We start from the raw sequence: 25,343 nt of genomic DNA, 5'->3' as shown, positions 1-25,343 counted from the left end.
GAAGCTTCCTAAGCCGAAGCTTAACTCGGACAGCGTGAGTCTCAGACCACGGATTTCAGTAGCAACAACGTCCTCTCGTCGTACCTTTGCTCGACCTTCGACTACTCGAATCGACCGTCCCCTCGCAATTGTACTCCACTTTCGTTGGTTCTTGGCAAAGCGGGAGCTCCATCTTTGCGAATCTTGCCACCGTCTCATCTTCCGACCTTTCCTCTCCTTTGGTCCTTTTTTCTCGCTCCCCATCGCGCTCTTGCGCCCTCGACATTGCCACGTTCTATCGCAAGGAACCTCGTAATTGGCCCTTGGACCGCGACCGGCCTTCAGGGCAAGTCGAAAAGGGAGCGGCGAATGGGTAAGGGTCGAACGAGCCGAGGGTAGTAGTCGAAGAAGCTGCCCGTGTTTAGGGGGTAGACGAACGGAGAAGTAAGAAGCCGAAAGGACAGATACGAGGAGGAAAGCATCGGTATAGAGCGAGAAAGAAAGTGTATAAATCGGAGAGAGGGGACGGGCTGTGAATGGAAGGTGGAGGATGGGAGACAAGAGAGGAAGAAAAGCAAGAAACGAGTAGGCGAGGACGGGAACTGAAACAGGGAATGGTAGTACAGACAGAAAGATTTGCATCAATGCAGGAAGAACACGGAGGCGTAATACGAGGGTGGAAGTAGGAAAACTGCGGTTCGAGACGGAGAGGGAGAGGGAGAAAGTGAAGAGAAAAATAGGGCAACAACAAACTGTAATTAGGAAAGGAAAAGAGTAAAAGGAAAAGCAGGGAATGGAGAACTATGTGGACAAATGGGAGCGGGTAAAGAAAGGGGTGCAAAAAGAAGTTCGTGTTGGCGGGGAAAAAAGTAGGGAAAAATAAGGAGAGTTTGAAATAGAGAAATGGTGAAACGGAACGAGAGCAGGGTGCGGGTGAGAGGGGAGGGGTGGGAATGGAGAAACAGGGAGCTAAAAGCCGGACCAGGAGGGGGACAGGGAAATGGAAAAAGAAGAAACCAGAGCGAGTGGGAGAGAGGGAGAAGCAAGGGACGAAGAAATGGCCAACTTCGAGAGGGTGAAGAGAGAAATATGGGACAAGAGAAATTATGTGCGAAAAAGAGGAAAAGCCGGCGGTGGGGGAAAGTAAAAAATCGAGAAAGTACGTGAGCAGCGACGAGAATGAAGAATTAAAGAAAGTGGAAACTGCGTCTATAAAAGAGTAACGGAAGGGAACCAAAGAGCGGTCGGAGAAAGAGACGTAAAAACGCAAACTATATCGGCAAGAAAGGCGTACGGGTAGAAAGACGGGTTAAAAATAAGGAAAAGAAACTGCGCGAAAGACAAGCACAGTGAGCTAGAGGAAGTGGTTAAAAAATGTAAACTAGGAGAGAAACCAGGGTGGTCGTGCAAAGAACAAAGAAAGCAAAATAAGTAAACACGCGATAAAGAAAAATAGGCAGTGCACGGGTCTCCTAAACTGAAACGAAGGGGCACACGATTTCCGCAAGGACTTTACCCTATATCACGAGATGGGGTTGCGCTACGGGTACAAGGGATACGTAGCTTCCTTTCACCCCCTTGGGAGAGACGGCTGCTTCGTCGTGCTAAACTTTAGTCGGGGTGAGATATGCAGAAATTAAATATTCATTTGGGCTACCAACCCTAGTCTCCTGCATTTTCCTCTCTCTCTCTTTCTCTCTCTCTCTCTCTCTCTCTCGCGCGCGCGCGCGCCTGTCACGCGCCCTGCTTTGTACCTTCATCGTTCTCCTTCCTTTTCTCTCTGCCGTTCACTCGAAAAATAATGCCTTGGCCTGGGGCCAGTTCCGCTGAAGGCTCTCGATGTTCAACCCCTCTTGTTTCGTTCCAGTATCGTTGAAGAAAAAGATGGCGAATAAGGGCCAGCGAGTGTGCGCGCACATTGCTACTAAGTAACCTCTTCTTCCCTCTTCGTTTCTTCTCGCCTTTCTTTTAATTCTCGTTACTTGCTTCTCGCCGTTTCCTCCAGTTTCGAAACGCGCGTATCGTTCCGAGGAACGTACCTGTTGAACCATCCAGTGACCGTTCGATGAAACAACGACGAGTACTTTGTTTATGCGTGATTTATCAGCGTGCCGCAGGTGAATGGTAACTTTCGCGTTACATATCGTCTGGCTTTCACGCCATTTCGCTCTACCTGCCTGCTCGTGATCGCGACCGGAACGGATCGGATCGCAATGGAACACGCTGCTGCTTGGATGTATCTACCGTGTTGTTGCGCAACATACGTACGTACGCTTCCTCCCGGCGGTTGACGAAGTGTTCTCTCGGCACGGAAATGCAACAGCGCTTCCTTTTGCTCCAACACATCCTACAGAATGGTTAGACGCAGCGTCGAGGGAACGCGAAGGATAAAAGGATTTGTTTTGGAGCTTTCTAGAGACCGAGGGTAGAAGGAGCGAGAGGGTGGGAGCTGGATGAAATTTGAATATCGTCGTTGTTGCCTTGACGGAGTTCGGTAGGACGAGGGCGTCGTGATAGCGGTTAGGTTAGAGGATACTTTGTACCTTAATCGTTGTATAAATAGTCATTAGACGCCGAGCTAAATATTGCCTGGAAGTATGCACGCGCGTTTGCCGCTCGCAGAACGGATATTTTCCTCTATGCGTTGCTGCTCGCGTGGCTGTAATTATTTTTGACTAGTTTCCGACCATGTTGAAAATTAGCGAGTAAATAATTTTGAACGGCGGACGTTTAACGCGCGGCAATTTTTTTTTTTTTTTTTACGCCGGTTTGTTACAAACTTTGTCGACGAAAATAAGCTGTAGAAATTTGAACGCGGCGGTCCTAATAATAATTACCGAAATAAGTATGTTGCATCGATAACAGTTTCATACGAGAACTACGCTAGTGTTTTTAATCGTTGCGAGTGAGTGGTCACGAAAACGTTCGTATCCTCGTATTTGCCGTATTGTGTTTAATTTTTCCTGCGGACTTAGAATCACGCCGTGTCGAACGTAATAGAATTAAAGGGCAGGCGAGAGTTGGGAGCGAACAGTGGCGTTTTCAGCAATTTTCATGCGAGATTTAATACGCTACGTCTGGCGTTCTGTACAGGTTTCAATCGTTTTAAAAGCAAATTCTAAGGATAGCTTAAAACAACGTTTGTAAATTGCCAAAGTACCGGGCTGGCCTATTTCTTCGACGAAAGTGACAAATCGTCTCGTTCCGTTATCGGGAAAGGAACGGGGGAGAAGAACTCGCAACTTTGATCGTTCGGATTCCTCCAAGTGTACAGAGAAAAGGACGCAGGAACGGGACAGCTTAAAGCGTATATGTTATTTTGTGCTACACGAGAGGGGGATCGAATAAAGATAAAAGATCGCTGTGACAAGCGTTCGATAACAAATATCGCGGATATACGGCCCGTTTGTGATTTGAACGAAATAAAGCTTAGTGTCGCCTTTGCTCTTTAACGGAAACGTTTCAGAGAACGAATATAAGAACAGCGGGAAGGGCAGGGAACGGCGAGGAAAATAAAGAGATTTGCTTCGTCGTTTTCAGCTGAAAACTAGCTAGAGAGGGATGGATAAAAATAACATAAAATTTGAATATCATCGTCTTTGTTGTTCGCTCTTTACGAACCTGTAAACGATAGGGAATTGCGTTATTTATCGTCTCGTTGTTGCGCAATACGGCCTCATATGGGATAGAAGCTAACAGTTTCTCCTCTTTTTGTTTTAGATGCCCGCATTCTGCGGAATAAACACAGAGAGTCGAACCGAGGTAACAGGGATGAAAGGATTTCTTCGACTGTGTCGAGAAAGGGTAAGACGAGCTCGGAATGTTGTATCGCGCTTTCAAAGAGTCTTTTACAACGTTTTATCGCGTTTACAGAGGATTGTCTCTCTACTCGCGTGAATAGAAAACGCCGCAATATTATAAATATTTCAGTTAACCGTTACAACGTGAGAGTATGCTTTCCCAATAGCGTATTCTTAAAAAGAAGAAACAAAGTCAGCTATTTCAAGTCGAGGATCGTCAAATGTCAAAAATTTTTTTTTCTTTTCTTTTTAAACACCGACTTATCGCTTATCAAGGATTCGATACATTACGCCACGAGATAGTCGAGAAACATCTCCATCTGTGTTTTGATCGTTGAATCCAATAGTCGATATTTCGTCCCTATTTTTAATCGCTCTGTTTATGGAAATAGTTCAAGGATCGAGTAAATTTACTAACGTTACAAAATTTCAATATAGATCGCGATTTATACGTTATGGTCGCATTGAAAAAGAAAAAAGAGGATTGGGAAGATGTATTCAAAATTGATTTAAAATAATCTTTTAATCTAAGCTAATTACGTATATATACGGCGGAAGAATTTTCTTATTCTTACGGTTATTCTTTTGACACTTGGCTCAGCTTTTATTAGAACGAACTCGTAACAGATCTATAAATTTGCAAATTTTTTAAATAATTCTCCTTTCTTTCCGAGTTGGACGATTAATCCAAGAACAATAGTTACGCGATATCTCCATTGTACGATATCTTGCGAAACTTTGTGCGCTCTTCGTACTCGTTAATACAAAGGTAATACAGGATTTCATCTTTACATGCGACTTGACTTGTGTCTTCCATAATTGTATTCATGATATTCATAGTGTACTGAAATTTATCGAACCGCGAGTTTATGCTTTTATGAGAATATCTCGCGGATTTAAATCATACATAGGAAACCATAATGGCACACGACTAGATGGCGTCGTTGGAAATTCTGTATATTTACCACCATAAGCTGCAGCAGTGATCGCAAAAGGAAATTTATAAGGGGTTGAAAGGATTTCGCGGAAAGTCGAAACGTTATCGTAAATCTGTCCGAGTTAGCTCAGTGGGGTCGCCATTTCCGTAAGCGACTTGCCGACGGTATAAACAGAAGATGCGTGGAACAATAGAAGACTCGAGGAAATCGTCGGCAGTTCAGTTTGTCGCTGTGGCTCGTTTAAACGTTGAATATCGCCTTCATCGTCCTCGACGGCGTTGTGGAATTATTATTCTATCGATGATAGAAGGGTAAGAGGCAGGGGAGGGAGCTGATTTAATTGGAAATTAACGAAAGCCTCCGTCGAAGTTGTATCTTCAGGAGTCGATCTCATTTACGTGGCGGCGCGATTCGCAATAAACGGAGACGCGAGGATAAAATGGCTCGGCCGGGGCCGTCCAATTAACTTAATTAACGTTACAGGACGTTAAAATTTTGACGAAAATAATGCTTTATCGACGAAGTGGCTTTTAATTAATTTTCGCAATTGTTTTCCAGATAATTGTATTTTCCGCGTTGAGTTTAATCAACGAAGACGACCTTTTGCAGGATCGCGAGAAGACGTTTCGAAAGAAATGACTAAATCTGCTAAATCAACAACCGTTGCATCTTTCATCGCGTCTTTCGTTTCACGAGTCTATCGTTAATCGCATTCTCTCATCTTCTCTATCTGCGGGTTACGATATTAATTCTTTTCACAACGCACGATACATCGAATATTCCTCCTAGTGTGATAATAAAATGTTCGTCGTTAGGCGTACAGGTTGATAATTTCTTCGTATTTGTCTAGAAGTCGCTTTCGACTTCGCCGAACGAACAGCGACGAAAATACACGCGAGTAAGTTAATCATGTCGTCGAATGATCTCGCGTGCCATGTTCCCGGGCATATTGTTTCGAGTCCTGACTTGAACGCTGGCCAATTTCTGGTATACGTGTAACTGCATGTCAGCTGCTAGTTTCTCCTTGATGAGGTAAACGAGCCATGTCGATTAGACCGCAATAGTGCCATATTTACCAATAACGTAACACCAGTGAATCCTGGGAAAATCTTAACCGTCGATAGGGGAAAAGGCGTTGATTAGCATCGATATCGTACGATTAACTTGAATTAAGAGGAAAGGAAAAAGTTTCCCGATTGTCTGGAGGGTAAAATATGCATACAACTTGTCGCAACAACTTCGTCCACCTGAAATATCTTCGTTGTTTCAAGCAATACGCGAAAATGTGTCGAATAAAAGTTAGAAATTTGAACGGAATACATAATATAGCGATAGCGATTTCTTGAAAGTAGATACGTACAGGAGATGCGATTTTGCTTATCTTAACTTTAAATACTCTCGCGTACATTCTCGCCTATTCTTTGCAATAACGGAAATACTTCAGCTGGATAGAGCTACACGACGCAAATGCACATCGCGGAGTACATTGAATTCGAACAAAACTTTAAACCGGCAATTTTACGAACGTTAATAATCCTGTCGGATCCATTGGATTACGTTATCGTCGTTGGGGAAAAAACGATACGATGCGTGAACGCGTGAATAATACATCATAAATCGTCGTAGGTTACTATCGCATTCGGCTCGATTAACAACGCGCCAGGTTGTCGTCGTATTAACACGTTGACTGCCACGATATCCGTATTCGGGTGTCAGCAAAGTTTCTGGTCAGACCGCGTAACCCATATTCGGGTCTCGCTTATTTGACTACTTGCGAAGGATCGTCGTAGGTATTTGAAAAGATATTCCATAATAATAAAACTGTTGAATTGTTATGAAATGAAAATACAAAAATGGTTTATTAAAAAAATTATTTAGAATGTAAAACTTTAAAGCATTCCATACATAGCTGCGGTTGGTCGGGACAATTTGGACAGTAAGTTGTTGTTTTCTTCAAATTCTTTTGTGCCTTTGTTCGGTCCATTCGACGTCTTTTATTTGCATAACATGCATAACAAGGATTTTTTGCATTTTCAGACAACTCTAATAATTTTGCAACTAATAATTGTCTAAATATTCTAATATTTATATTTTTCTTTGTTGCAATTTCGTAAACCGTCAAAGCGTTTACAACAGAAATTCCCAGAAGGAATTGAACGCCAGGTTTTCTGTACCATTTGATTCCTTTTCTAATTGTGGTGGCATAAGAAACCATTTGGTCGGAATAATCTATACCACACTTTCTTTCATTATATTCAACAACAGCTAGTGGTTTTAATGTTGCGAACAAACGAAACGAAAGATCATTCTTGAGACCACCGCTTGAGCGACTCGCATTACTAAAATATCGATGGGAGCACCTAGCAGAGAACGCTTGGTACTGCCGTACGCGTGGCCTGACGGAGATTTTTTTGAAAACACGCGTGGCAGTCAACGTGTTAAATTAGTCGATAATGTCCGCGATACGGGGTGAAAAAGAGAGTAAAGAAAAACGAAGAAAGAAATTTATAAATGGGAGAAATTTGCGTTCGAGAATGCTTGAGGGAAGGCACGCCAATCGCAACGAAAGCGTAGTATTCTCGATGACTCGAGTACTCGTTTCACAGAGTCCTTAGAGTTTTATGCTGAACGCATGCCAATTTCGGCGGTACGTAACTGCTTATTAACTTCTGGTTTCGTTTTTGCGAAGAAACGAACCGTGTCAACGCAGTGGGGACTGCCAATTAATTTGGCTAATGTCCTGTCTCGACAGATTCTCATTTCTGTGTTTTATTATGATCTTTTTTATAGAAAGAGAAACAGGAGGAATCACGGTAAATACATAAAATATTAAAAAGATGGTTTTTAAAGTTTTATCCATAAAGGTTTGAGAGTTTGGGAATCTTGCGAAATTAGCTGAGAAATTTCGATATTTTATTATTATTTGACAGTTGAAAGAAGCTAGATTTGTTAGATTTACTTGCAAATATCTTGTAGTATGTTATGGAAAATAGATATACAGGGTGGTTGGCAACTGTTGGTACAAGCGGAAAGGGGGTGATTCTATGCGAAAAAAGAAGTCGAAAATATAGAATAAAAATTTTTCGTTTGAGGCTTTGTTTTCGAGAAAATCGACTTTGAATTTTCGCTCGGTACGCGTGCACTTTATCACCTCTCGTTATAATGGATGATCTCACTGTAGATCGTTGTCTCGATGGAAAAATTAAAAAAAAAAATTTTTTATTCTATATTTTCGACTTCTTTTTTCGCATAGAATCACCCCCTTTCCGCTTGTACCACCAGTTACCAACCACCCTGTATAACGTTAAGAAGAAAGTTTTTAAGGTTTCACGAATGAAATTTTTAAAGATCGTAGGATCTTATTTAGTTAATCAGAAAATCTATAAATACAATACAGTCTTTCAAAGCGCTATTCTTTGTTCAATAAAAGAAAAGGGCATTCGTTTCCTCTTTTGTTATGAGAAACGAAAGCGGTAGAAAGTAACAATCGTGTTCTAACAAAAGTCGTGTGGAAACAATCGTACAAACAGACGTAGAAAACAGCCAAAGAGTTTGATGCAACAAATCATTATTTTTCTTGATTTATAGCTGTGGGATTTGTAAGCAAAGCACATGTATAATTTGTATTACTGAAACAGAAAAATCGTATATTATTCCGATAAAAGTGATTAGCGAGCGTACGTTAATAGAAAAACACTTCCTGTAAAAACGATGCTGCTATTAATTTGTAAATTAGCGGTTAGAAAATGTTCGATGCAAAATTGTAGAAAACATAGAAATATCGAATCTTTAATAGTTACTAAAGTATTATTATCGGCAGTAATAATTTTATCGTCAATTATGGATGGCAAGTTACATCGGTCAAAACTGTAATTTGTTGCGAGATGTAACGAATGGAATAAAAAAATCCAGTTACAAGCTATGTAATAACTATTCTATCCATCAGGAAAATATTTTTTACATGTCGAACATTCAGTTTCGAACAATATTATTTATCGATAATCTAAGTAGACCAATCGTGATACTGAACATTCTATATAGATAATTTATTTAAACGTTTCAATTTATTTGTCGAGTGGTTCATTTATTTTTTTTTTTTTCTCTGACGCGAATTAATCTCCTTTCTTGTGAATATTTCTTCCAAGTCTTTCATTATCTTTGATTGAAAATGATATTTTATAGAACGCGTGTATCTCGATCGTTACATCGATAAACGTACGGAACATTCGTCACAGAAACCGTATCTATGTTTAGGAAGTTTTTCCACTGCAACGAAAACGATGTTTTATCGTACGATTTTACAAAATCCTCCTGTTATTTATACGCTCACTGTCCTCTCCATGACGTTAAATAACACAGGCCGAGCATGATCGAAAAACGAAAAAGAGGTGGCTGGAATTAGGTCGACAGTGCCGGGGGTCTACGCGCGTATGATTAATCGCATTAGTTGTTTTATTAACGTTTTCCTGTTCAAATTTACGCGGTTCGTGAAACAGAATATATCGTTCCGATAATTAGTCGATTATTTGCAGACTCACGCGCATCCGTACCCCCGCGACGCAAATTTTCATCGGTATATTTAATCTTTGCTCATTAAGATTCATTTGGTTCTCTTTTATTTTTGCCCATCGATACGCTGTTTTTTGAACACGCTGTGTGTACAAAGCACGATGGAGATGTTTGTGTTTTCGTTCGGAGCTTCATTTTACGTTTACCAGAGGAAGGGTATACAAGGCTGTTTCGTGTTTACAACTGTGATATAATTATGATATCTTATATGATATTACTACGATATTGCTATGATAACTGTGGTATTATAACTATGTTTATTTTTTGCCACGAACGTCATGCATTATCATTGTGAAGCTCAAGTTTCTGCAAAGACCTGGGATGCTAAGTTTCGCTATTGGAGCGAGTCTATGAAACTGAAAGAAGCGTTTCGTCAGAATGGAAACGAAAGGTTATTGAAGACAACGGAACGGTCCTTATTTTGGTATCACTGAATTAGTCGCAGTGTTTCTTCTAACAGATTACGCGCAAAATAGAATATTCCTACCTTGAAGATACATAATTTTTTATAAAATATGTTTTAGTAGATAAATTTCATCCTAAATGTAGTAGAAAAAGATTTAAAAAAGAAAAGAGTGATGTAAAAAATGTTCCTTTAGCGATAATGTAGCCTACATACGAGACACGTTAATATCTCCTTAATACCACACGTGGCAAGGATATCTGGTGCGATGCTTTTTTTTTAACGGGAATTGCAGTTCCTAATAAAATGACAACCACGCTTCTCGTTTCACGGGTATAAAATTTCGTTGCTCGGACGAAACTAATTTTTCGACGACACAAGAATATCATTATTCTGTCAATCAACTCGTATTACCCAGCCAATATCTCGTGTCACAGTCAATTATCGGTTTCCGGGAACAATTCCGTAACTGAAAACAATCGATGGACGTTTCCGTTCTCCTTCTATTTGCTTTCCTTTTAATTTACAAAAATTGTCTGTATTATCGATATTGCAAATTGTGTCTAATATTACAAAGTCGGCTCATCAAACGGACTAATAAGTAGGCTTTGTAATCAATAGGTATTATCATTGCTCATACTGCAATACAGAGGATTCATACGTTTGTATCATGGGCTAATGATAGAGCGGGCACTGGTACAAGGAAACAAACAGTCGACTATCTAACGAACGTTTAATCTGTGATATTATCGAATCATTTCGATAGGGGAAAAATGTTCGCACGTAATCTTGTATTGCTACGATTGTATATTGTTATTGGTTTGTGTACAGTTGGTGCTGATTTGGAATTCCAATTTACATGCCCCAATAATCGATAATCAGAGAATCAATTTCCGTATAATCGACGTTCCGAATAGTAGTTGTCGAGACAATCGATATATCTAGATAATCGACGTTCCGTTGTAAACGTTATACTCGATTCTCGAAAGAGTTTTTCTTTTTTTTTCCACTTTCTGTCAATTTGAAAGATAACGACAACCCCGATGCAAATGATCCATCTTTTGTAATCGCTGAAGCAATTTCGAAACGATACACGAACCGAAATGAAACGCGAATCAGCGTTCATGCTCGCGAAAAATAACGTTGTTATCGGTGCATACTGTCTCACAGTTATTCACTGGAGGGTTGTCGAAGCATATCGAAGAAAATCTTTTTCTTTATACGGTGAAATCAATCGCGGTGTTTCTTATTCGAAGACAGAAGTTTTGCTTCGCGAAAGTCAAAAAGTATCCTCCGCGTTGGTGTCTGGTTTCTGACTTGCAAAAGTCGCTGATAGTATTCAACGATAGTATCAACGAATGTAGTACTAAATGGTAGTAGTATTGTGTAAACGGGCCTACCTCGATACATAGCACACGAAATCAATAAAAAAGAATTTACTAATCGCAAGCTTCTTTGCTGTGATCCTGACACGTTATGTGTAATTCGTGGATGATCGCTCCAATATATGTGCACGTGGTTGAAATAGAACGCTGCAAAGTGGTTTTCTCTATTCTCCGTAAAAGTTCACGATTAAGATAAAGCTTATAGCGGAGAAAAATTAGGGTTTTGATTCCACTTTCAGTTTGCCGGAGTTGCGATTCGCTTCCGAATACCGATAAAGTCGAAATTATGGGTCCATAATGGAAAACTTTCTCCCTAAAGTCTGAAGTTGTCGGTTCCGGAACTAGAATGAGTTAAACTCCTTTTTTTTTTTTTTTTTTGTTTCCCCTCTTATTTCCATGCGAAATGCGAGAATTTACGATTTCGTCGAGAGTTACCTCGAGCCGTGAAGAGAACACAGTTCTTCTTAAAAGACATTTCAATTCTGACCACGAAAAAATCAATCCCAGCTACCGGTTGGTAAGCGAAGTGCCTTTTCAAGAAACGAAGTGCCTTTAAATTATTACAGTCTTAGTTATCGTTGCAGGGAAACCTGTTTAATCTTCGAGACCATTCGGCGAAAATGAGTCTGACAATAAGTTGATATCCCGGCGAGTTAACGCGAATAGATCGCTAAGAACGGATTGCTCAAATTGTTCAATTATTTTAACTGCAATTGAAATTTTATCGCTGCGGAACAAATCACGATCGGTCGGTGATCATCGTTGAGCAGGTAAATTGCTCGGTTTGTTACCGATCTAACTGATTCTTGATTTCGAGGACACCTTGTCTGCAACCGTACCGATATCATGTCTTTGCCGAGGAAGGATCGCAGCAGTAGTTGTCCTTAGTTCTGTGGTGACGAAACTTTGATAACGATGTGGAACTTCAGCTTCCCAGCACCAGACATATCGATTCCAACAATCATTAAAAACTAATTTGCTTTGCCCTCCGGTAGTGTTAGCTTTCTGACATATTTGCTTTCTCTTCGAGCGTAGAAGGAGCGCAAGCGCCAAACTGCAACCATTAAATCTCGGTTTCTCCGTTTCATAGATACGTGAACATTCTGTTAGAAAACGAGAAAACCTATATCTCGAGTAAAATCGATCGTTTTGGAACGACGCTATCTTTTACAATATTCCTTTAATACAGTGTGTATCGGTTAAAAAAATGTGGCTAGTCACGGAATATGTAACATTCAGCCGAATAAACGAGTGAATCTGGTTGCTCTGAACATTCGCCTCGACGAGAAATAGCCAGATACACGGAGGCAAAAGAAATCTGGCGAACTGCATCTGGAGAATCGTGCTCGCTCTTCTCGAACGCGGTCAAAGCGTTTATCAACGGTTTCGACGGCGCCCTCACGTGCATTTTTCGTCGTGTCGGTTTCGAGTTTCAACTTGAACCAGAGCCAATTCGCGGTACTTCGCTCACCTCTTTAGAACGACTAGCCATCCGAGCCGTCGTAAGGAGGATCGTTACGGCAATTTACGGCAACCTTCTTGTTGCGCTGCCACCGTGCAGAGAGTCGGGAAACATTGTTTTAAAGGAGTTCACGCGTTTTTAGAAAGCCGTCAGATCGAATCGAGGATCATTGTTTGCTCCTCGATTAGGGCAACGAACACTAGTAAAGCTTCCTTGGCTGCTCTTCTTCGCTTTGCTCAGCTGCTTGCTCCTCTTTTCCCATCATGCTGTATTTAGATACGAAGCGAAGCATTCTATACAAAATACATAAATAGAAATGTATTTACCATTGCATGCAATGCAAATGTAAAATGGAAAGAAGGAAGATTACCGATTCCTGTTGACCGAAGGTAACGATTACATTAAGGTAACGATACCAAAAATTTGTATAAAATATTCGTTGATGTTAAAGCGTTTAGTGTATTTTTTTACAATAATTTTTAATGGAATTTTTTACAATGAATAATTCAATAATTTACAATGGAAAACGATTTACATACGCAGATTCTACCAATCGATCTGTCAATCGTTATCCTTTTAAGACTGGTACGTCGTACTGTACGTACTAGTATTAGCTATCTTTCCTTAAATTGTTTTATATCGTCAAAAATACTTACTAATAATGCTACTTGGTTAATCGATTTGTATTTAAATGTAAAACGAAAGTTTTCGAAATTTTATATCTGTTAGATTGCAAGTTTGGAAGTTGCTAGTCGAAGAAATTTCGTTGTTCGATAAATGATTAAAAACTGCAGAAAATGTTAATACAGATTAGCACGAAATACAGGAATACAGACATTAATTCGATATATCGTTACTAATTGAAAATAGTTGTTAATAAACGGAGCGACGAGATAAATACGTTCTGTTTCGTCTGAAAGGTTTCCTCGCAGAAGAAACATCGAGTGGAAGCAAGAATCGCATAAAGTAGACTTTTTATTGCTATTCGAAACGTGTTATTTGAAACGTAGCGTGTAATTTCGTATCCTCCGGCGGGATCACGTTTTGCTAGTGTATCATATAGTTGGAAGAAACGTTTCGTTGCAAGCGGACAATATTAAAAACCATAACACGTGTCTTAGCTAAAATAGACCAAAATTATCAAGTTTCAACCTTTCTCTGTCTTATTATACGAATTTCCATCGGAATAGCTAGTTTTAAATATAACATTAACGAACTACGTATTTCGTTCGCAGACAAAAAGGAGGATGATAGAAAATGCTGAATTTTTGTGTCGTTCAGACACCAAAAATATTTATAGGACATTATTCTGTAGACTGCAAGGAATTATAAAGACACTAAGTTCGCTTTCTAGGAACGTTAAGAAATATTTTTGTCAATTATATTTGACGTACGATATCAACGGAATTTGTGTTCTTGAATTTCATCTATTTGCTACGAAGTTACGATCATCTGAAGTTACCGGCTACCAATTTTTCGCTCAGTTTGCTTCATAATTCAACTGCTTTTTTCCAACTTTTCCATCATATTTCCGGCAAAATATCGTACTTGTACAATTCTTTATATGTACAAATCTATATATCGATGTCCTATAAATATTTTTCGTGTCCGAGCTACATAAAATTGACTATTTTCAATCAAACCTGCTTTTTATTTCGACGAAGCAGTAATTCTAGATAGCAGTTCCGCTGTTTTTTTTTTTTTTTTGTTTTTTTTTTTACTGGATAGTTTCTATCAAATTTACTGATCTTGCGCGCGAGCTGTGCGATACCTAGTGTTTGAATAATCGAGGAATCGTGTAAGTAGAACCTGCAAAATGGTACTCGGATACCATTGATAGATGTTGATCGATACTTTCGAATAGTTGCAAGTTGGTCGCGTTTCAACGGAACCGGCCTGTGGTGGATCGGAATCAGTTCGGAGCTTTCTTCCCTGAAACTACCGTTCAAACTCCGTCACTCCGATTCAAACGTCTAACCTCTTTTTTTTTTATCCTTATCGCGTATTTGCGAGTATCTTGAAGGTGGCATAAGCGTTCATTAAACGCGCTGTAAGTTTCTTTTCAACGCGTGGTACATATCGAATAATTCTCGGGGCTCGCGAAAATAAAGCGTTTTAATACCCGTCCATAATAGTCGAACAGCGCACGCAAAATTGTCCAGTAAGTGGATAGTGAGTGGAGCAATTCTTGTAAAAATAATTATAATTGCCTCCACTCACGAGACTCCCGTTTTTCGTCACGTTTTATCACGTATATTTTATGCTACGCTGAAATTACAGAACTGTACATGGTGCCACGATGAAATTGTTATCATGTGTCTAGCATATTCGCGCGTTCGTGTACGTAATCGAGTGTGAGAGTAAAATTGCACGTGCAAAGTTCCACCGTTACTCGTGACCGATGCTTTTGGAACTTTTTCTTCCGCAAAATATCCGATGAAAGTTGTCGCTTTCCTCGTCTCCTTAGAATTTAAGCTATCACTCATAACTGCTCGTAAGCGACCAAATGCTTTCTACGACTTGTAGTAGTAGTAGTAGTAGTAGTAGTATGTTAATTTTATCAAAGCGTACGAGCGAATGGCTGGATAATCGATTATGGGATCACCTTTTTGATTGAAATCCCTCGGTACGTGGTTTTTATTTCGCAGAGGAACGAGTTACGGGGTTTCCGGGAACAAAAGTTCAAAGGGGTGAAAATAGATTCACACGGGGACGGAAAAAAGTAGCGGACAGGATAAAGCGGGAGATTTTGTTAATTCAGAGTGTCGTTTCATTGGTCATTAATAGGATAATTCGTTACTCGAACTCGACTATCGCGAACGCTTTTCAGCCGCACGAATACATGACGCTAAGGAAATATTCCGTCGTTGCCGCGAGGATCAAACATTATCTGGAAAGTCTCAAGCTGTCTGCGTCTACTCAAATACTCAAATATGTAATAAGAACCATGATATTCTGAAATGGAAATTTCCGTAGTCTGCTCCGGTCTTTGCTCCGCAGGAAGCAGGCTGTGTCGCGTTCGAGTTTAAATAGAACTTGCCTGGTATAACGAACGTGGCGTTCGTCAAATATTTATACCGAATACTTGGCTGTTATTGGAGAACTTCCGAAAACCTGTCTGGTGCAACTTGCCCATTGTTTCCCACGAGACTGTTGGTTCGTTCGAAGGAAATCTCTTTTCGGAGATACGAATATCTTAGGAAAACGCAGGGTTTGCCGTGTCATTTCATGGACAGTTTGAACATTTCACGAACATACACGAGTCTATTAACGGTAATTCTGGGAAGAACAGTTCGATTATAAAGTTTACATGTAGCCTGTTATTCGGTAATCAACGACTCGATAGTTTTCTTTATAATTTAGCTTTTTAATTAGGTAACATTCTCGCACGACGACGCTAATCGGTTAAGAATACTTTAATCTTCGTACGTTGTTCATTTTATAAATCAAAATTTTTATAACTCGTGCAGAATGAATTTTTGACAATTTCTTCTCCGCTGATATCTATTAACATTTTTAATTTTCATATATTTATCATTTCGTTTGCCCTTATGCAACGATTGCTTTGAAAGTTTGATGTGATTCAATATTTTTTTTTTTTTTTTCAAGAGTTCTCGACGCACGCGTGTATTCCATTTCCACTGGAAGCTCGTTTTGCGTTTCCGCTTAAACAGGGAAACTTTTCGAACGCTTATTATACACATTCTGATTGAAGTATTTATTCGTTTTTGATGCGTTCGGTATTGACTACGCAATAAATGTGTTCGATCTTCCCGCATAGATGTCGAATGAAATATTTATTCGTTTCGAAGCTTGAAAGATAGACAGTTCGAAATAATCGATATCTGAGTAGGTTTCTAATGGGCACATTGATATTATCCGGTATCAGATATACACGAATATCTAGTCATCGTCTGTACGAATAATTTTTTGCAAATTTATATGTCGGTTCGTAATTACCTTAACTACGCGAACAATGGTAATAGATTCTACGGGGCAAACGTACAGGTTGATACTACACAATAAGATAAACGTATAGATAAGAGAAACATGTATAGCGCATCTGAAAAAAACTCAGCAGCAACTAAAGTATCGGAAAACGTATTACACAGGAAGAATATGATTCGATTAGTCGAAGACTTTGACACTTTGTCTTTGCGTGGATCTCTCTGATCCAGATGAAAGCGCGGATCAACGTAAAAGATAATTTCTGCTCGCGCGATGTTATCGTCTTCTATATTCTAAAATGAATTATCTCGACGATCGGCGCGTTGCTCGTGAGATTCCTGCGGGAGAGCAAGAGTATCGAGATTTTTCTCGTTTCGACCGGCACAAATTTATATCCGTCGACGAGGAGGAGCAGTTCAACGAAGAAGTTACGATCGTGGCATGTAAAGATCCTAGATTTTATATGGCAGAAATGCAACGAAGACCGAAAAATTTTGTTCGGAGGCGTTGGAGAACGGAGTGCGCCGGTTGAACGAGAGCAAGAAAGAGAGAGAGAGAAAGAGAGCTCTTCCCGTTCGTATCATAAATTTCATCGTGCCACGTACTTTGCACCGTTACTCGGCCGTATATTCTGATATCCTAGAACTCAACCTTGTTCCCGCAACCCATTTCAAAGCACTCTCGCGGTTACTTTGGTTCACCCGGCTATACGTGTATTGTGAATTCCGATATTCGCGGCTGCACCGCTCTATCCTTTGGAAACGTATTTGCTTCGAGCATCAACTTAACCAAAAATCTCCGACGAGAATTCCTTACATCGTTACCGTTCTATCGATCCGGTTCCCTCTCTATCTATTTGCTTGTTTATTCACTGTCTTATGGTTTTCACTGGCTGCCGCGAGTTCTCGTGCCAGTTGTTCACGGCAGGATAATAGAATTGCGGCATGCCGTTCAATGTCTTTGTCTTCGCGTTCTTGTTCGGGAACTTTAAGTATTCCTGATTCGGTAATTACATTCGAGTCTGGGAATTGGTTCGGGCAAATTCTTTCGTCGATCGAATCGTATGGAATTAACGATATTGAAATATACGTACGAAATATGGAATTAACGATATTGAAATATACGAATTCCGCTTCGTTTTTATTCTCTTCTCTTCTTTCCTAAGACCGACGTTTATACGTAATTGTTCGAAGAAATTATATCAAGTCAGGTATAAGGTTTTTATGCCAAAAGAGATGGAATCGGTTAACAAAAATTAACGTTGAATTATCGACGAGATTAAAATAGCGGTACAACAACGTAAGTACAGGTGACGCGCAAAAGTTCTATCTCCTGGTACCTTTAAAAATAGTTGTCAAGGTAAATACGTACATGTGTACTTTAACGATAGAAAAGGATCGCCTTCGAAAGGCACGTTTTCTATCACAAGATGACTCACAATTTACAGAAACGTCTGCTAAATAAAATACAACGCAGAGTCTTTACTTAGTTAACCCATAAACCTTCAAGGTATAGAATAAGACGTGCAGTAACGATAACGCTTTAATTGCCGTTGTATCTTTTTAAACAGTAAAGAACAGTTCAGCTGGCATTAATTCCACGAGTCTTGTTATTGTACGATGGCGTTACACGACACTCTTGCCGCAATATTTGCAATCGAGCAAATCACGTTCTTGAATTCTCTCCAAAATCTGAATATCACGGTTTGTCGCGCGTTATGGTTCGCTGCAAAAGCCAACGAGGTGTTCCCATCGAAAGATATTAGTAATTCGTGTCCTATATCGACAGATGGAAGTAAATTACGAATCGATGGAATGTGTTATTAAACTAATTTGTATATTGGCCCTGTTCCTTGTACCTACCAATCTTTGCGCAACTTTCTTCATTTACCGCTCTTCCCGTCGTCTTTCAACACAGTTACGCTCGAAAGGTATTTGCAAGTCTGCATAAGTTTCAGCAACGTTCGACCCTTTTACGTTCGAACGTTAATCGTAGGGATTAAGTGAAATTTCGATTCAGCCGCCATTCGCTGTTCCATACCGAATCGAAAATGAATCAGAAAAACTTGCTTTCCGGATTCTTTAAACGTGTATTAATGGCACAGAAACGCATAAAGGAAATTACTTACATATCACCGTAAAACAAAATATTTACAATGACAATTGCCCGTTATTTATTTATTCCTCCTTTTATTCCTTCTTTTTTTTTATTCCTTCTTTTATCGACAATCATAGTATGCATTGTGTACATTTACCCTATATCATGGTCTAAGATTTGAATGTTAAATTCCGCAGTTTGAACATGCGCGATTTCAGTTTCGTTCGATGTTTTCACTCGCTTCGGCTCGACCACCATCTGGTATTCAAACGGTGTCCCTTTTCTACCGACGCAGTCGTTCCGATATCTCAGTACTTAACCTTGTGCCCGCAGCCCCGTTTCAAAGCACCCTTTCCCTGTCTCCCGTGTCCCTTTTCCTACTTTATTCCCAGTCGCTTTACCCGATACCAGCTTGACATTTACCTTCACACAGGCTGGTTTTTCCACGGGAATACGTCCTAGCTTCTGGGTGTCCACGTTGCGGTATTGTGTAATGCGGTGAAACGACTGTTCCCTTCATTCCGAGATGCACGACACGCAGGAACACGCGACTGTTAATCGTGCTCCGTTTGATTAATGCTTTCAATGCAGAGTATACGTAGAATGGATAAATCGATTTTACGTTAGGATAATGGACACGTGTTCAAAGACATCGTCTCTGGGAATATCGAGATTCTCTTTTTTCATTAAAATAGATCTGCGTTAACGAAGTTATTGTACAGCTTGAACAAATGTGCCAGATTTACAGTTGAATTAATTTCGCGATACTTTCTAACGTTTCGATAAAACCCTATTGTACAAGTTTCCTACTTTTAAACAGGTGGCCATGGTATTTAGGGAAAATACCGTTCTAAACGAATACTCGTATCAAAATTGTTTGTACGATTGTATCGTAACTTTTTTTCTTGTTTTTCCTCGTCCCTGGTACGTTTCATCCGTACGTCGTGTATTGCCTCCAGCTGCCGCGTTTTTTCCGATTATTCTAAAAATATCATTTCCTTTGCACTGGTAGGTACCCGGTGCTCGGTACTCGTTTCGATTCCACCTTGCCGTGAATCCCGATACAAGCGAAAACTTGACCCTGTTGCCGTGATCCATTTCACAGCTCTCCAGTTTATTCTCGTCTAGTTTCCAACCTGGTGACTAGACCGCTGCACTTTTCCCAGATAATACGTATATATTCGGCGCGACATGTCCATGTCGGCAGCTCGCTTTACCTCGCCCTCTAATCCGATAACGTGTATCAACCGTCCGAAAATGTCTCCCCGAGAGGAAAAATTCGAGAGGAAGAAACGCGTCATCCAGCAACCGAATAATAAGCTTGTCGTATAAGCTCGTTATGAATTAAATCACGGAAAGTTCCTCTCTTTTCTCAACGAGCCTCGCGAGGTGAATAGAGCGGGTCAATTCCCAACTCCGAGGAACACATCGTCTGTCAAATATATTTTTGATCGAGTTTCGATCCAATTCCTCGATAAGTTCTTCCAGTTTCATCGTGAAAGTTTCGATTAACCGATAATCGGTGATTGCTGCACTTTCCCTCTGGTGTCGTTTGCGAATAAAACGGACGTTGAGTGTGTAAGCCGCTATCGACGATTTTTGTGTTTTCTCGGAGGGAAAGAGAGCTGTTCATCAAAATAGAAGCACGTCAGACGAGGAAGCAAAAAAAGAATAATCTTTTACTTCTTCTTCAGACTTTTCTGAAAAATTTTTAAAACGACCGCAAATTTGAAGAACGTGTGTTCTTATAGCAGCATATTTAAATGTTTATATGCTTTAAAAAATTTGCCATTCGTTAAAAGGAAACATAGCAGATACCTACACGTGCACTTGTAAACTTCGTCGAATTGTCGACAATGAGAATAAGAAACAAGAATACATTTTATGGACTGTCGGATGATCGTTAACCACGTTCAAACAAACTCTGCGCAACAAGAGATACAATGCGCGCGTTTCAAACAAATGTAACTTTGAGATCGCAAAGAAGGAGAAGATAGAAATTGTAAATTGTGCGCTAAGAAGTGCTATTCACGCATCGCGGGACTTCGGTCGTAAACCATGACGATCCTTTGAATGCTATATCTAACATTATGATGCTTTCAGACTAAGATACACGCGGTCTATGGTATAAGGTTCGTAAATGGAACGATATCGTTTTGACTACGAAAAAATGCATCGCTTTGTTTTTACACACTTACCACGGTATACGTGTATTAGCATGTAGAGTAGAAGGTGTAAGATAAGTATATAGGTTTATGTTTCCACATGTTTTTTCTCCAGAAATACTTTGTAAAAAAGATACATTCGTCAACGAGCAACATATTACGGAATGTTAAAAGTTGTTTTTAAAATTCCATTACTTGTTAATCGACCACCTCAGGACATCGAACGTCGTTCCGTTTGAAGGCTAAATTTCATCGAGGTCTGACGCATAAATTTGGACGAAGTCTGAGGCATAAATTTCGTCCAAGTCTGTATTCTACCTGTTCCTCCATCGTGGATTCCGGTATCCTAGAACTTAACCTCATTCCCTCAACCTACATCGAAGGTCTCTCGTTTATTTTCGCTCAACTTTCCAGACACGCAGGATCCCGTGGCGTTTGCGTCTCTCGGGAGCCCGACTGTTTGTAAGTCCTCGAAGCTTTTATCCTGTGTCACGATAATTTTCTTTTTTCTCGATCGAAGGAAACGAGAAAAATTTTTCGCCGATACCTGTGTCCTCGTTGACGAAAGCGTCAAAACACGTGTTCACATTCGGAGACAAAATCCGTTCGTTCGATCGATTAACTACCGTGTTTTTCCGCGGAACGAGCGATAGAATTTATGGAATAAATATCGTCGATGTATTAATCCTGTTTACCACGTAGCTTTCCATGGAATATTTCATGAGACTCGATTCGACTTTTGACGTGGGAAGAGTGAAAGAGGGAAAATACCTCTGTACGTAGGTACGCTATATAAATCTCAGAATTCCCAGGGATCTGCGAGTGTCTCCAACCCATATTCCGTTCGCATCATGAGTTTTACAATACGTACGCTATACGTCACACAGGATCCGAACTATTGGATTACAACAGGCAATATCTGTACGAACGTCGCAGCTGATACATTGTATATCCTTCTGGAAAGGAGCACCTCGGATGCTGCCATATTCCGCGAGACTTTCCAGTTTTGTTAAGGAGTTCTGCTAAGAGCTTGGTGCTCCCGCGTCTACGAGATTCTCGGCTAGAAAATTGTAGTAATATAAAAGCGATATGGAAATACCTGGGACCTCTGCTGTCTCTTCTGTGTTGTGTCTTATGTTTAAACCCGATGGCACGTTCAACACACTCCTTCTGTCGAGAACAACGCAATACAGCAAAAGTAATACAAACCTTGAATTCGACATTATTCTAAGGTCACGATCGACTTTTTTTTACTCATCTAGAAGCGTGGAATGACCTACGTATGTAAATCATGTTGTACGCAATTTTAATACCCCCATCGTTCGCCGAGATATCGTCGGTTCTGACATACATATACAGGGTGGTTGGTAACTGGTGGTACAAACGGAAAGGGAGCGATTCTACGCGAAAAAAGAAGTCGGAAATATAGAATAAAAATTTTTCGTTTGAGGCTTTGTTTTATCACGTCTCGTTATAACGGATCTCACTGTAGATCATTGTCTCGATGGAAAAATTAAAAAAAAAAAATTTTTATTCTATATTTTCGACTTCCTTTTTCGCGTAGAATCACCCCCTTTCCGCTTGTAGCGCCAGTTACCAACCACCCTGTATATTTAAAAAATCGTAGATACACAAAAGGTGATCGTAAAAGTGAACTATTTTCTAGCATCAGAGTACCGCTTTTCCATCTGATACGATCGCATTATACTATGTTAACAGCAAGAATATAGTAATCCGAGAATTGTTTTAACTCCAACGTTAAACAAGCTATAGATCTTTATTGTTGGTTGGGTTAGTTGATTCGAAAAAAGTATCGCCGAAGAAAGTTCGGCCAATATCGACAGTACCGCCATCCATCAGTTATTCTTGTTAATCAAAACTTCCTTTTCTCTAACAGCAATCCTGGCAAAAGGCAAAGGACTGTGGGGCGAAATACAGCGGTTATATATAATACGAGCGGTGATCCGTTTGGTGTTGTTTTTCCGCGATTCATCGTACGTCCAGGACCTTTCGTATAAGTGTATTTCCACAGGGTTAGATGGAAGCTTGCTTGCTTGCTTATTTCAACCGAGTCCCCGAATCCTATCGAGTCCTTTGCTGACTATAGCTGTTATTTGATCCTCCAAAGACAATACCGTTTATGCTAATCCGTGGACGTTACTCGAGTTTCCATGCTTTTCGGTCACTGCATAGGTCGGAAATCTCGAATTCTGCGTTACGTCTGACAAACGTTGTGTTATACTTCGTACTACGCCAACAAACCAGATATATCACGAAGCAACTCGCACGATGGGACATGATGCTTCTGCAGACCAACGGAGATATTTCCGGTTATCACACGACGAGAATACCTGGAAAATAACTTTTTTCCCTTTTTTTTTTCCTGCAAGCTATAGCATCGCGCCTTTTTTCTTTTTTCCCTTTCTACCACCCCCCGCTCTCCCTCTCTCTCTTTCTCTCTCGTTTTTCTTTGCCATTATCTTCCAATAACGGCGACAGAGTGAAAGCGCGCCGTACCACAGAACTTAATATTACTCCACCGCTAATGGGAACCGATAATTACTTTTTCGGCCACCTTAAATTCGCTTCGCTACGTCGCGATAAACCTTGGATAATGCGATAACGGAGTTACCGTGTCACTCGGTTTTTCAGACCCTCATTAGCGCTTTTAATAACCGCTCCGCTATTGATCGACATCTGGAATGAAATTAATTACAGCCTTCTTCTAAATATGAAAATTTCGTCGAATCTCGACGGGACGTCCGAACTAACGACGGAGCCGCTTTTAAAAGCGAACCATACCGATCGGTAAAATTGCGGCGCTGCGCCACCACCGTCATCGCTGCTCGTAATACTCATGGATGTCCTTTTTCCGCCGGTCTAAAACGATTCCCGGCTTTATCGAACATAATGTGCAATTAGTCCGCCGCGTATGCACAGAGAAAAATAATAAGAGGGATAAATTGATAGGGAAAAGCGATTTAAAAATTTTTAACATTATATGCGTGACAAATAATAGTGAGAAATGGTTGCGAACTGTATTTGCTCGGTATTGCGGTTATGGAGATATAAGAATAACAAGAGACAGAAATCGGCTTCCGCTTTTGAAATCTCGGTAATTTTAAAGAAAATATAGAGCATTATATGTGATTTCTAGAAATTACAAATATCTAGAAATTCGTCCAATTTAATCGCTCTTGCGAACGTTTTTCCGATTCGTATCGTAGAACTATAACGTTATTTTTCTTAATACTTCAAATTATTGTACTTGCAAAATAATGGAAGTGAAATTGGATAGAACGGTTGCGGAGCGTTTCAACTGAAATTTTACCTCTCATTATCAACTATGTATATTACACCATATCCAAACGAAATTATACGTACGCATATTATTTTAGAATTAAATTATCTATGTTTAAATAATATCCTTTATTATCCGTATGAATAGTATTTTATAATTGATATAACGTGGATATTCGTATTCAGTGATTCTATATACTTGGCTGAAATCACTAATTGCATTAACCTTTACATAGTACGAGCACCTTCTAACTGTGTAATTTATTTATCGCGTAAATATCGTTTGATCTTAAATGCGTTAAAAATTTAACAAAAGAAGAAGTTTAAGATAAATTTATTAAAAAACGGATACAAGAATGCCCTTTAATCGAAAAGGGGAAACGAAAGGCGAATAGCTAATAGTATCGTATGAAACGCGGGATTGTTAAAAAATGTCTGACATCGTCTGACAACACGACTGAATAGAATACATCGAAATACCCGGTCCAATTTGGTAGAATACAGTTACGTAATAATAGAGGTCACTAGGAATTCCTAGAGGTAGTAATACGCTTTGTTCTCTACCTTACCATTTCGCCACCGATATCCAAGAACTGAACCTTGTTCTCGTGTCCCATGTCCGAGTCTCCGTCGTTTATTTCAGTTCGACTTCTCCGCATGCCATGTTACTCTCGTAGTACCTATTGCCTTGGGGAATGATAGGTTGTAGATCCTTCGAAGTGTAGGTACGCGACTCACAGCGATCCAATAATAATATCTTTCGGTTTACAAGATCCCAAGTTTACCAATTAATTCTTTTCCGGACGGATGATCGTTGCGAATGTAAACGCGATTCGCCACGCGCCACGCGAACCGTAAGAATTTAATAATGTTAATACTCGTCAGTTCCTTAAGAACGATCGCCGTTGAAAAGGGATCGAATTAAGCTACGTTGCTTCTCGTTTACGTGGTTGCTTTCTCGAGTATCAAAACCGTCCATTTTACGGTTCGACCATGGAAATTTTGTTTTTTCTTGCCGTCCTTTTCTCCCTCTTTCTTTCGTTTCTCGTTTGCCAAGTTCGGCAATAGTTTCACGAAATTACTCGCACCATGACAACTTGCCGTGAAACGCGATTAAACGTTTTCGCACAGACAGGTATCGTTCCCGTGGAAAACCTTCATTTCTACGGTTTTAAGAAAGTTCCCGCCAGACGAAACCGCAATCTAGCCGGCTTCTATTTGACTTGGTGAACTTGGCTCATCACTTTCCCGGAAATGTGCTTTTCGAGCAACGCGATACTTCCTCTCCGCCGATAAT

The 25,343-nt window shown here is 40.1% G+C and overlaps 1 protein-coding gene across 4 annotated transcripts in view; it reads left to right on the top strand.

Annotated features, from left to right (window-relative positions):
* The window catches only part of LOC138181091 (leucine-rich repeats and immunoglobulin-like domains protein 1), a 282,141-nt gene that overhangs the window by 180,104 nt on the left and 76,694 nt on the right, over positions 1 to 25,343 (top strand). For 3 of the 4 annotated variants that reach the window (XM_069115644.1, XM_069115646.1, XM_069115647.1), the window contains one exon: positions 3,700 to 3,783. The exons of the other annotated variant lie outside the window; for it this stretch is intronic. In XM_069115644.1, coding sequence (XP_068971745.1) covers positions 3,700 to 3,783 — 84 coding nt within the window. The remainder of the gene's footprint in view (positions 1 to 3,699; positions 3,784 to 25,343) is intronic. 4 annotated transcript variants of the gene reach the window in all.

Source organism: Bombus flavifrons, chromosome 6, assembly GCF_040668555.2.
Source record: "Bombus flavifrons isolate JBK064 chromosome 6, iyBomFlav1_principal, whole genome shotgun sequence".
In the NCBI taxonomy this organism is placed as follows: Eukaryota; Metazoa; Arthropoda; class Insecta; order Hymenoptera; family Apidae; genus Bombus; species Bombus flavifrons.
This window is presented reverse-complemented; position numbering and strand designations above follow the sequence as displayed.